General features: G+C 38.1%; 1 protein-coding gene across 2 annotated transcripts; it reads right to left on the bottom strand.

Moving 5' to 3' along the window:
• Window positions 1–430: 430 nt before the first annotated feature.
• LOC106868940 (cationic amino acid transporter 2) lies at window positions 431–13,328 on the bottom strand. Of its 2 annotated transcripts, none has more exons than XM_089342633.1 (15): window positions 11,580–13,328; window positions 9,831–9,944; window positions 9,459–9,578; window positions 9,034–9,162; window positions 8,522–8,677; window positions 7,694–7,830; window positions 7,201–7,312; window positions 6,786–7,008; window positions 6,240–6,379; window positions 5,150–5,252; window positions 4,729–4,800; window positions 4,032–4,153; window positions 2,802–2,968; window positions 2,164–2,272; window positions 431–1,306 (listed from the first exon to the last, which is right to left on the bottom strand). In XM_089342633.1, exons 2-15 carry the CDS (start codon window positions 9,937–9,939, stop codon window positions 1,200–1,202), a joined length of 1,806 nt encoding a protein of 601 aa, XP_089198759.1. In that variant the 5' UTR covers window positions 9,940–9,944; window positions 11,580–13,328; the 3' UTR covers window positions 431–1,199. The 2 variants fall into 2 exon arrangements, with proteins under 2 accessions (XP_089198759.1, XP_089198758.1); XM_089342632.1 differs by having other exon boundaries at window positions 9,001–9,162; window positions 11,580–11,716.
• Window positions 13,329–13,337: the final 9 nt, after the last annotated feature.

Below are 13,337 nucleotides of genomic sequence, written 5' to 3' on the forward strand. Positions count from 1 at the left end.
TTGCACGCACACAAATACTTATGCGGATGTTCTTATACAATAGAGTCGGAAATTATCAACGGGCCAAACTCGTAACTTTACATCAGTGACAGCGGTGGTGATGCGGATTTTTTCATTTTGTATATTCGAATTTTTAAAGTTTGAAACACAAACACAGGCGTAAAGTAAAAGAAATCACAAAGTTACAGAGGAGGGGGAAAAATTCTTTTTATTTAAATTCCATCACAATATAATTTAGGAAAATTTTGTTTTTACAGATACGGGATATTTTCCCTTGATCTGTCGTTCAAAGGGTAAGGATCCCAGATACGTGTATATGACACCCCATCCCCCACCACTTGACAACCGTGTTTACGTACACGTAACTTAGCGTTTCGGCGGAGGTAACCGACACAATAAGTACCAGGCTTAAAATAAATATTGTGGTCGATTTGTTCAATTAAACCCTTCAAGGCAGTGCTCCAGCATGGACGCAGTAATATTTAGATAATTATGTTCTCATGTTTAAAAATGTAAATCTAAAAAATTAATTTCAAGCATGCAGAAAGATGAAATGGAGGAAAAAAAAAAAATTGAAATAAATATAGTGGCTGGCGTGGCGAGAAGCTTGCTTCCCAACCACATGGTTCCAGGTTCGGTCCTACTGCATGGCACCTTAGTCAAGTGTCTTCTACAATAAGCCTTGGGCCGACCAAGGCCTTGTGAGTGGATTTGGTAGAAGGAAACTGAAAGAAGCCTGTTGTATATAAGTTTCTGTGTCTGTTCCCCCCCACCCGCCACCATTGCTTGACGACTGATGGTGTGTGAATTACCTCAATCGGTGTCCAGAAAGTCATGGATTTGATTTCCTGACTGGTGCAGCGCATTGTGTTCTTGAGTAAAACCAATTCATTTCACATTGTTCCAATCCCCACCTTTCGATTGGGAAGGGAATGTTCATCTTTGTAACAATTGGGAAGTATAACCGATTTGATTTCTGTGGTGATTGAGGAATACAGCAAAGCCAACTGTCATAGGTCAATCACCAAAGTATTTAAAGATTAACAATAAATTGAACCGTCATAATGATTGAAATGTATAAATGATTTAGCGTCCATAGTGATTGGAAAGTTTAGCTGATTCAACACATGAAAGTAACAATGATTTCTTATTCGATTCCAATTCTTTTCCTACAATTCACAGTAACCAACTTCTAGCTTTCATGCTGCGGTTCCTTGTGATGTCGATGCTTGGTCTTGGTTCAAATTCTGTTCTGTCATGGATTCTTTACTCCGTCTGAAGCCATAACCAAAGTAAATGAGAAAACCTGAAAATGAAAAAATATTTATGAAAGAATTACAATTCACATTTCCTTTTTTTTTTTTTTTTAATATTTATCCATTACGATCATTTGACTGCAGTCATGCTGGAGCACCACCCTGAATGGGTTTGGTCGAAGAAATCAACCACAGGGCTTATTCTTTAATAAGCCCAGTACTTATTCTATTAGCCTCTTTTGCCAAACCACTAAGTTATGGAAGCCACAAACACACCAACATCAGCTGTCAAGTGATGGAGGGAGGGGACAAACACAGAAACTGAAAGAAGCCCATATATACATATATATATATATATATATATGTTTCTGTCCCCACCACCATCGCTCGACAACCGATGGTGTTTACATCCCCGTAACTTATTCTATCAGCAGTTCAGCAAAAGAGACTAAGTACTCAGCTTACAAAGAATAAGTCCTGGGATCAATTTGTTCAACTAAAAGCAGTGCTCCAGCATGGCCGCAGTCAAATCACTGAAACAAGTAAAAGATTAAAAGATACAACCAATGTTGTGAAGGCAAGTGGCCAAGTTGTTAAGCTGTTGCACTCCCAATTGCTAAATCGTGGGTTTGATTACCTGATTGCGGCAGCACAGTGTGTTCTTGGGCAAAACACTACTTCACATTGCTCCAGTTCCCCTTTCGATCATGGGGCGGGGTATGTTGACCTTGATAGACTTATGAACTGCTTAGGTTTAAAAAAAAAAAAAAAAAAAAAAAAAAAAAAAAAAGGAGTAATGAAAAGAACATTCTGCTCATTAAGCAACTGTGTACCTACTTTTGTCCACCTGTGTATAAATATTTTGATAAATTACAAGATTTATTTATTTATTTTTTTGTCTACAAACCTAAAAATAGCCAAATTCCAAAACGGATCCATGCAGAAGATGGTAATTTGGTCACAAGAAACATGTTGAAACTAGCACTCACTTCTGAGACTACAGGAACAAGTGGTACCTTAAAAATAGAAACGAAACATTAAAATATTTTCTTTTAAATAATGGGTTCCAATTTTGTTTGGTGGGGAGGGGGCAAGTCGATTAAATTGACCCCAGTACACAACTGGTACTTATTTTATTGACCCCGAAAGGCAAAGTAAATTCAGTGGAATTTGAACTCAGAACGTGAAAAACCGATGAAATGCCACTAAGCATTTTCCTTGGCTTGCTGATAATTCTGCCAGGTCACCATTTTGTATTGTCTTAATATTGATTTCAAAGTGGCGAGCTGGCAGAAACGTTAGCATGCCGGGCAAAATACTTAGTGGGTATTTCGTCTGTCTTTATGTTCTGGGTTCAAATTCCACCGAGGTCGACTTTGCCTTTCATCCTTTCGGGGTCGATAAAATAAGTAGCAGTTGAGTACTGAACCTAGAAGCATGTGGTTGGGAAGTAAGCTTCTTACCACACAGCCACACCACAAAAGTTCCAAGATCATTTTTGTCTGCAAAAACTGGGTTAGCCTTGAGATGGAATCAGTTACTTACCTTGAAGTTCACATGTTCCTGGTTTTGTGGTTGCCTGGCAATGAGGGCCAACAAAATTATGATAACAAGTGATGATAGAGAAACAATAATAACCACCCATGGATGAATTTCAAGAAGATGTTGCTCAAACAAAGTGACAACGCAGATGAGAACAACAAAGACAAAAGCTGAAAAATAAAATGGAGAGAGAATTAGCGTCATTAGTAGGATAAGACTGTAAAAGTGGGTAGAGTTAGCAGGGTAGGATGCAGAAGGCTTACGGCATTAATAGGACAGTAATGGCTAGTGGTATTTGTAGGATAATATAGTGATTAGTGTGTAAATATATATGGTTGTGTGGTAAGAAGCTTGCTTCACAATCAAATGGTTCCAAGTACAGTCCTACAGCGGGCAAGTGTATTCTACATCCTCGGGCCAACCAAAGCCCAGACTGGATTTGGTAGATGGAAACTGAAAGAAGCGTGTGTGCGTGCGTGCGTGTATATATATATATATATATATATATATATATATATATATATATATCTATATGTGCCAGCATAGAAAGCGGACGTTAAACAGTGATGGCAAGACATAACTCTTTGCCTTTCTTGTTACTACAATGAAACGAGACAACACTTTGCGTATTTTGTGTATTGCCTATGATACGCAGGAGTTATTTCCCTGCCATCCATGTATCGTACATAGTGCACATACCCAATTTCTTTTCATCCACGAAAGTAACTTGGAACTTATGAAAGGAAAGCTTTATATTACTCAGAACGTATGAAACAAGGGTGAACCAAAAAGTTGAAGACATGCATGGATGTTTAGGACAATGAGGTTTTTATTTTAACCCCCCCATAAACCTGGCCTCGTAAACGTCCATGCTTGTTTTCAAACTTATGAAAATGCTTTGGAGAGGCAAAGGGTTAAACAGCTGTTTCTTCAGAAATAGCTTAACCCTTTGTCTATCCTGTGTATTGCATATAATACAGAGGGCGTATTACTTTGGTGTCCATGCATCATATACGATGCGTATTTCCAATTTTTGTTTCAACCACGAAAATAATTTAGAGCTTAGGAAAGGAAAGCTTTATATTACTTAAAAAATATGAAATATTTTGCATTTTTTTTTTTTTTTTTTTTTGCCCAAAAGACCAGATGGAAGATAAAGTTGGATACAGGGGCCCAAGTCTGAGAGGATTAAGGCAAAGTTATGAAAATATTGTGCAAAGGGTTACAACTCACTTAATGAAACAGAAGCAATCAATGCAACATATTCTGTAGATTCAGTTGGTAGTGCAGAATTGGGGTTAAACCATCTGTAGAATTTAGATTTCATTGATTCCCTAAGAAACACTGAAGATTCACTGAAAAGCAAAAATATATTGTTTTGTATATGGCAAAAGTAATACAATATTCTTTTACTAGCTTTAATCATTATACACTTATAAAAAGTGTCTCCATTTTGTAAAGGAGCATTTATATACTTATCAAAAGGCCATGTTAGTTTATACTATAAAGCAGAGGTTCTCAACCATTTTTTTTTTGTTACCTATAGACCCCTATGATTACTATTTTATTCTGGTGGACCTCCATAGACATTCAATGCTTAAAAACTAGTTTTATAGAAACTTCTTTCAAGGTTGAACTATGTAAAATGTAGAGAAAGAAATCTAGTTATTTGTTGCAATAAATACCAACACATACATTATACATACACTATTAAGGCTATCGAGGACAGCTCAGCAAATGGGGACAAAAAAGATTTTAATGCTTATGTTAGTATAAGAGCTCTAGTCTACCAACTTATCTGGTACCCCTGGATGATAGAGAATTGGCAAGACTCATTGGGAGTGTATCCAGTTAAATAAAATATATTTCCAACAATAACTCTTAAAAAGGTAAAAAAAAAAAAAAAATGCTCAAGTGTTAACTCCCTTACTCCTGTCCAAGTGGAACATCAGCAGTATCAGTTGGAATAGACTCGGATGTCTGAAGTATAACCCTTCTGTACCTGGGAAAAAAAAAAAAAAAAAAAAGAAATCGTTATAAGTCATCTTACGATCAAGGAGATTTGTGGCCAAGTTAACCCTTTAAGGTCGGGCATAAATAGCAAGTCTTTGCATTACAGTTACGATACCTTATTAACCCTTTGAGGTTGAGTGTGGCTTATTGACACACTGCTAAATTGTGAAGAAGACAGGTGTATATAAGCCACATTTGCATTATGTATTATTTTTTTCCTTTTTTGTGTCTCGCATGCAAAGACTTGCTATTTATGCTCCAGTCCATTCAGCCGACCTTAATACGTTCTTCCAAAACACAGACAAATAAAACTGGGTTATGGACATCGAATTACTTACCTGAGTACAGTGATGCTCTTGCTGACCAGCGTGTAAGCTAACAATGTTGCTAGAGATAACATATCGATTAACTGACCAAGATCAAAGATTGTAGAAATGATAGCTGGGGGGAGAAAAAAAAAAAAAAATTATTAAAAATAATTCTTTTGAGGGTTCAAATTTCATATGCAGCCTTCAACTTTTTCTATCCAAAAGGGTTTTCCAACCCCAATATTTGTTATAGAAGGTGGCAAGCTGGAAGAATGATTAGTTTGTTGTCTGTTCATTTCCTCCGTATCTTGTGATATTTTCCATTGATCCAACAGAAGTCATTTGCTAAAATAGTTCACATCCAACATACTGCATCCTATGATTTCAATGTGCCCTAGTTTGGGTGGTTACATAGTATTAAGCCTGTAGCTGGGACCTTGACAGGTGCTACTATTCTGGGTTAAAATAGACCCGAGAACAGTAGTGGCTAAAATCTTCCTCAAAATCTTGGAGCTTCCAAACCAGGCTCCCACTGATAGATGCAGTTTAAATTCATATCCAGGAACCAGCAATCAATTCCTGCTATCTCTGCCTACATCAGAATGAGTACCAACATGAGATAGTTGTCTCCATAATAACTGATCTTTGGCAACTAAGAAATTGAACAAATAACCTTCCAGGTTCTACATGAAGCTGACAGAATGAAAAGCTTGGCAATACATTGTAAACAGTTCAACGTCTTCACAGCAATGTCACTCGAAGATCACTGCTAGCTCTCACCGCACACACAACCACGTCCTGCCATCAGTTGGTGTGCTACAGAATTAGTCTGGGAACTTTATGATACCGCCTTGTAGATCCCAGCTAGCCAGAGACCCTATTTGTCAGCATGAAGCATAAACCTCAGCTAGACAGAGACATGGTATAACTGGGAAGTCAGGTTTACAGGATGCAGTTTATCATTGAACTACTTACAAGCCGTAATGCTACTCAGTTAGGGCTGAAATGGAGCTACACACAAGTATACAACACACTGCAACATGTGCCAGATTTCAGGGAAGTCACAGCATGACGTACACCAGATAACATACAACACACCAGAAAATTAAAGAAAGGTTACCTGCAAGAATTCCACACACCAATACAGCTAACCAAGGCGTTTTGAATTTATTTGAAACGGTGGAAAAATGCTGAAAGATGATGCCATCATTAGCCATTGTATAAACGATTCTTGGAAGTGGAAACAGGGAAGAGAATATACTGAAAATAAGAAAGCAATATTAGAAAACAATGGTAGAAACATGACAATATGTGAATAACAATTACCAAAAGGGATTATCAATGTTTGCTTTCCCTCTTTAATCCTATTACTGAGGAAATAAGATATCTGCTCAAAATTTCTTTATCCTTAACTACAGAAAGTAGCATTATATACCAATCTATCTTTTGTTGAGGACTGTCACATTTGAAACTCTCCTGGCTCCCCTTTTAGCTACAACACTGTATAATGGAATAGTAATATATTAGCTGTTAATTTAATTTCATTTAAAAGAGTTCAAACCCCAATATGATGAACTGAGGTGGAACAACTCTGATCTTAGGATTTACTCAAAACAATATTAACTTAATTGGGTCCATGATTATGCTCCTCTAAGTTTGTTCTTACCTGGTAGACAGGGCACACACAATGCCAATGTAGATGATAATATTGTAACGGCCCCAACCAACATACTCAAAGACTTTGGTAAGTGGTGTGAGAGGATCGACAAGATAGTAAGGGCACATAAGGGTCACCACCGCAGAAACCCCTACATACAACAATGTGATTATCAGCAGTGAAACTAGAATACTCAGTGGTATTGTAGTTTGTGGATTTTGTGCCTCCTCGCCTGAAAAATAAACCAGAGAATTCATTAGGGTAAGTTTGTCATTGTCATGTGAGACCGAACATCTTGTATCGGGTCTCAAGTTGGCTTAAGAGATTTTGTGATGTCATCTTTTACTCATTTCAGAGATTAGAATGTGGCCATGTTGGGGAACTGCCTTGAAAAATTTGAAACTTGTTGAAGATCTCTACTTACCTGTAGTGGCAATTGTGTCAAACCCAACAAACGCGTAAAAACAAGTGGCTGCTCCTTGGAACATTCCAGACACACCGTAAGGGAAAAACCCACCTTTTCCGGCAGAAGCAATCTGAGAAAAGAAAAAAAAAAAAAAAGAAACAAAGAAATGGTTCATGTGAGAAGGAGAGAGAGTTCTGAAGAAAACAAGTGAGAGAGTACTAGAGAGAGAGAAAGAGAGTACATGAACAAGAGCTGAAAAGAGAGATTGGTCTCCATCGTCAATTCAGGTCACATGAACTGCTTAATAAAACAGCAACGCCAATAAAATGGTGTGCCTGTGCACATGGTTTATCTCCTGATTAAGCAGAAATTTAGTTGAGATGAAATAATATTAAGATAGTAGAGAATAATGGCGTGGTGATGGTGGTGCTTCAAAAAATGCTGAAAAGTCAAGTGCTTTTACAAGTTAAAAAAGAAAAATGTAAAAAAAAATGAAGGCTAACTCATTCACCTCGTTTTTGATAGTCCAGTTCTTGAGATCCGCTTTAAAGAATCCACAGATGATGATGAAGCAGAGAACGTATAAATTGATTCCAGTGGCTACGTTGTTCACAATGGCAGATTCCTTCACCCCAAAGATCAAAATGGCTGAAAGATAATATGATTGTTTGCAACTGTTATTCCTTTGTAATTTGGATTTCAAGCAGGGCCGGATTAAGGCCCCTAGAGGCCCGAAGCACTTAAAAGATTTTGGTGCCTCCATATATATACATAAGTAATTCAAAAATATTTACAATAATAAATCATGAAATAAATTTTTTATTTTTCATATCGGTAGAGAAACTGAAAGAAGCCCGTTGTATGTATGTATGTATGATTGTTCCCCACTGTGCGACAACCAGTGTTGGTTTGTTTACATCCCTGTATCTTAGGTATACAGCAAAAAGAGACACCAATAAAATAAGTACTAGGCTTTAAAAAAAAAAAAAAAAAAAAAACAAGTACTGGGGTCGATTTGTTCAACTAAAACCCTTCAAGGCAGTGCCCCAGCATGGCCACAGTAGTGGCTAAAACAAGTAAAAGATAACGGCAAAAAATCTAGAATGAAAATTATCAATGTAACTATACGATGATGTAATGCAATTCATGATCGCATCATCATATGTCCACTGTCCATGCTGGCATGGGTTGGATGGTTTGACCAGAGCTGGTCAGCTGAGGGGCTGCACCAGACTCCAGTCCGATTTAGCAAGGTTTCTACCGTTGGATTGCCTTTCCTAACGCCAACCAGTCAGAGATACAGTGCATAGCAATGAAGATGTCAATGTGTTGTACTTACATGTTAAAAGCATTACGATGGAAAATGCTAGAAAGTCAGGGTAAGTTCCAAAAATGTAGGACTTCATCGGTAGGACAGATTTTAAATATGCTGAGATATTTCCGCTAATCATACTATCGAAATTGGTGGTTAAAGCTTTCACATTACTGGCGACACCTGGAGATAGAGGAAGAAAAATGACAATAACATTAACACCACCACCATCATTGTTTAACATGCTTTCTATGCTGGAACACAATTTCCATATTGAACATCTAGAGGTCTCTTTGGCTGTGTGTGTGTGTGTGTGTGTGTGTGTGTGTGTGTGTGTGTGTGTGTGTGTGTGTGTGTGTGTGTGTGTGTGTGTGTACCACAGAATCTCCCAAAACTAGACACCAATATCTAAGTGTTATCTAAGCCTAATTAGATTATCTATGCAAAAAAATCAACCAATGCTAATGGAAATAATCGTCATAAACTATGAATCCACAAACACTCACCATCTTGAAATCCTTTAGAAATAGTCAGCTTACCAATAGCATATTCCAATATGAGACTCCATCCAACAATGAAGGCCAGCAATTCTCCAAGAGTTATGTAGGTGTAAGTATAGGCAGAGCCTGCGCGGGGGATTCTTCCTCCAAATTCCGCATAACAACAAGCTGGAACGATGACAGGGAAAAGCATTAGAACAAAACAGCGACTGTTGGTTTTAGGAAGGGCATCCAGCCATAGAAACCATGCCAAATCAGACTGGAACTCGGCACTGCTCTCCATCTTCAGTCAAACCTTCTAACTCATGCCAGCATGGAAAGCAGACAGTAAATGATGATGGGTGGATAAGGCCTGGTTTTGGCAGTCTGAGAACCCCTGATGTCGTGGAGAGTTACCTTGATGTTATAGGAGTTATACGAGTTAGTTATATGAGAATAATGATTTTTTTTTGTTTTGTTTTTACCTGCAAGTAGTGAAGAAAGAGCAGCGACGAGGAAAGATAGAACAATCGAAGGACCGGCCACACTGAAGGCGATTTTTCCAGTTAAGATGTAGGCCCCAGCTCCCACTGTGCAACCAAGACCTTTAGCAGGAACAGAAATAAACAAAAAGATAAAAAGAATAGACTTTATTACACCATCAAATGAAATTACAGGTTGGGAATGGACGAGAGAGAGAGGGGCAGCGAGACAGTGAGAGAGAGAGAGAGCGACAGAGAGAGAGACAGCGAGACAGCGACAGAGAGAGAGACGCACACACAGCGACAGAGAGAGAGAGAGAGACAGACAGACAGACAGACAGCGACAGAGAGAGAGAGAGACAGACAGATACTTACTCAGAAAAATCAAATCAGCTACATTCAACACACGAGCAAGGTTAGATCTCTCTAAGTCGTCTTTTCTTAAAGTTTTCAAGCGAAAGAGTTTCTTCAAACCATTTGACATTGTTTCTGTTTATGCAAAAGAGAGAAATTAGCAACAACAACAACCCTTCCTAACATAAGCACATGGCCTGAAATTTATGAACTTGTTTTTACTGATACCAGAAGAATGAAAGGCAAAATCAACCCTGGAAAAATTCGTATCATGAAAATCACTGTATTAAATTTTATTGCGTAATTTACTGTACACAAACGATAGTCAATTATGTTTCAGCTAAATGTACTGAAACAATATGAAATGGCGTGTCCGACTCTTGGAAACGACGTGCAGTCTGTTTCAAGAATCCAAACCATGCCCATAGCATGCTGCCCTTACATTTAATAAAAAGCTAATTATAGGAGTAGGAGTGGCTGTGTGCTAAGTAGCTTGCTTACCAACGGCAAGAAGCCGGGGAACAATGAAGGAGGGGAATAAATTATTGACCAATTTGTTAAAATTGTTGATGGAAAACAAAGATTAAAATAAAGAAGAAAAAAAGAAAGAACGAATTTATCTGACAACCTTGTATAATATATATACATTAGGCATAGCGATACTAACTCAATATACATATTCTTTAGAAAGAAGCATTAGTCGAGTACAGAGCTTTTGCCTTTCATATTTTCAGAGTCGATAAAATAAGTAGCAGTTGAGCACTGGAGTCGTTTTAATAGACTTAATTACTCTAGAGCAGTGGTTTTCAAACTGTGGTCCGCGGACCACAGGGTGTCCGTGAACAGCAAACACTTTTTATGGGCAATTTGATTTTATATATGGTTTTTAATCGAAATCTTTTAATTGACAATAAACCTATTTGTTAAATACTGTTAGATAAACAAATGTAAAAATGCATGTTATTTTAAACAAATATTTATGTATAAATTTCATAAGTGTTTATAAGGGACCTAAGGTAAAGCCTGAAATATAAAGGGGTCCGCAAGTCAAAAAGTTTGAAAACCCCTGCTCTAGAGTAAGGCTATAATTTTTTTTTTTTTTTAACTCTACCCCTCTGCTATGTCATGTCCAGCCAGTGCGGTAGAGTAGGCTCGTCAAATCTTTATGATCTCAAGCTCAAATTCCTGGCCTCCACATCAGACCCTATTAGACAGAGAGAGCATGCTGAGGCCTTCGTCTTGCAGTGGACAGGACATAAGCAATCCAGTTCAATATATATATAATTCTTAGGCTAGGATATTATTGACAATGGCTTAGAAGTTTCGGCTAAAACTTTGAAGTCACTGCAAGAAAATAATAAATCCATACGCCAGACAAGTATAAAGTAACCGTTCAGATTAATGTAAAATTTCGTTTTTGGATTTGGTTTGCAAGATTCTTTATGTGAGTTCGTGTGTTGAAGCATATTCTGTTGTGTCTGGGGAGAGTCATTTTCTTTTTGTCCCTTATAATTTAACACACTCACCAGTAAAAGTGGGGGAGGGGGCCAGTCGATTAGATTGATCCCAAGACTATTGAAAAGGTTGCAAGACGTAACGAAAATTTTAGGAGAATACAAATAAGGAATAAGTGGAAAATTTTACTGGTGAGTGTGTTAAATTATAAGGCACCAAAAGAAAATGACTCTCCCCAGACACAACATAATGTAAAATTGTATTTTATGACTGAACATAATAACAAACACACACAAAGAATAAAATGTTACCCACCTTTTCAGCTTGAAATTGCTTAGCTAAATGCTGCACTGTCAGAACTGGAAATCTCTAATACGATACAACCGGGCGATTTGTATTCCAAAACGAAATTAAATGAATGGCTCAGCGGGTTATATAACTGCAGGCCTGTGATTGGACAGGTCGCTTGACTGACTATTTACATATGGTAAGATTAAGCATGGGTCGCCTGCAGTACTTGGGCATCTTATAATTTCTTGTATGGTGCGCATAATGCTATAATTTGCTTTTTACTTATTTTTAGGCCTGACTCCAATAAGTTTCTGAGATTCTCTTACGATGCACTCCGTGATATACATTATATTTGTCAAATTATATTTTAAGAAAGTTCGTCGAGAATGGGCAATATTTCATAAGATCCCGCTACTGGTTAAGAAGTTGACTTCGCAATCACGCGGTCTCCGGTTCAATCCCAGCCCGTGACATTTTTAGTAATTTTTTTTTTTTTACCATAGCCTTGGAGGAGACTTGTGCTGTCTTTAAGAATGGACACACAAATCTAGGGGGTCCAATGCTAATCTATTAATGTCGTTGTTGTGTACGTAGGAAGTGGGAGCGCTAAGCATTGCTCTACCTGAGGATTTATAACTCTGTTAAAACCGCCCTCGGGGAGACTGTTTCCAAAGTAAAATAATAATAACAATAATAAATAAATAAATGCCGTCGTAGCATTCAGCAATAAGTCCTGCGCAATCTTTGGGCTCATCAATAATCTTAACTATAGGGCGGCGAGCTGGCAGAGACGTTAGCACGTCGGGCGAAATGCTTAGCGTTATTTCGTCTGTCTTTACGTTCTGGGTTCAAATTCCGCCGAGGTCGACTTTGCCTTTCATCCCTTCGGGGGTCAATAAGTTAAGTACCAGTTGCGTAATGGGGACGATCTACTCGACTGGCCTCCTCCCCAAAGATTTCGGGCCTTGTACCGAGAGTAGAAAAGAATCGTTAGCACGCCGGGCGAAATGCTTAGCAGTATTTCGTCTGCCACTGCGTTCTGAGTTCAAATTCCGCCGAGGTCGACTTTGCCTTTCATCCTTTCGGGGTCGATAAATTAAGTACCAGTTACGCACTGGGTCGATATAATCGACTTAATCCATTTGTCTGTCCTTGTTTGTCCCCTCTGTGTGTAGCCCCTTGTGGGCAGTAAAGAAATAGGTATTTCGTCCGTCTTTACGTTCTGACGATCGTGGAAATTTCCTTGTCTTGGCGCCCCGGGTGACTGTCTGTATTGCCGGTACCTTGAGCCGGACCTAGTCTGAGATATTATGTTACACTAAAATAACTCATTGACTGTAGAAGACGAAAATTAGCTGGAAAATTGTGCCTTGGGCACATGTGAGAATTCTTCAACAATCCACGGCGGGCACATCAAGGAATACAAGTCGCTGAATCTGGCAAAGATCGAGCCAGTGTCGTAATTGTATGCCTTTCATCGATTATCTACTGATCTGTAAGTATTTCGTTGGGAATTCACAATAAAACGAGGAGCAATAAGGGATCAACAAGACATGACAATCGAATTGAAATGAAATTGAAACTAAAACAAATTCGATTTTACGAACACAATATAGGAAATTACCGGTTTGGTGTTACAGAAGAAAATAAAACTCAAAATATACAAATTTCTTTTTTTTTTTATTAAGTTACATAAGTTACAGAGTGACCCAAGGGTCGAGAGTTTCGTGTATTGATACTTAAACAGGTTTCAAATCAACAGGATAAAACTTGCCGTGTACA

This window comes from Octopus bimaculoides, chromosome 26, assembly GCF_046866305.1.
Source record: "Octopus bimaculoides isolate indiv1 chromosome 26, ASM4686630v1, whole genome shotgun sequence".
In the NCBI taxonomy this organism is placed as follows: domain Eukaryota; kingdom Metazoa; phylum Mollusca; class Cephalopoda; order Octopoda; family Octopodidae; genus Octopus; species Octopus bimaculoides.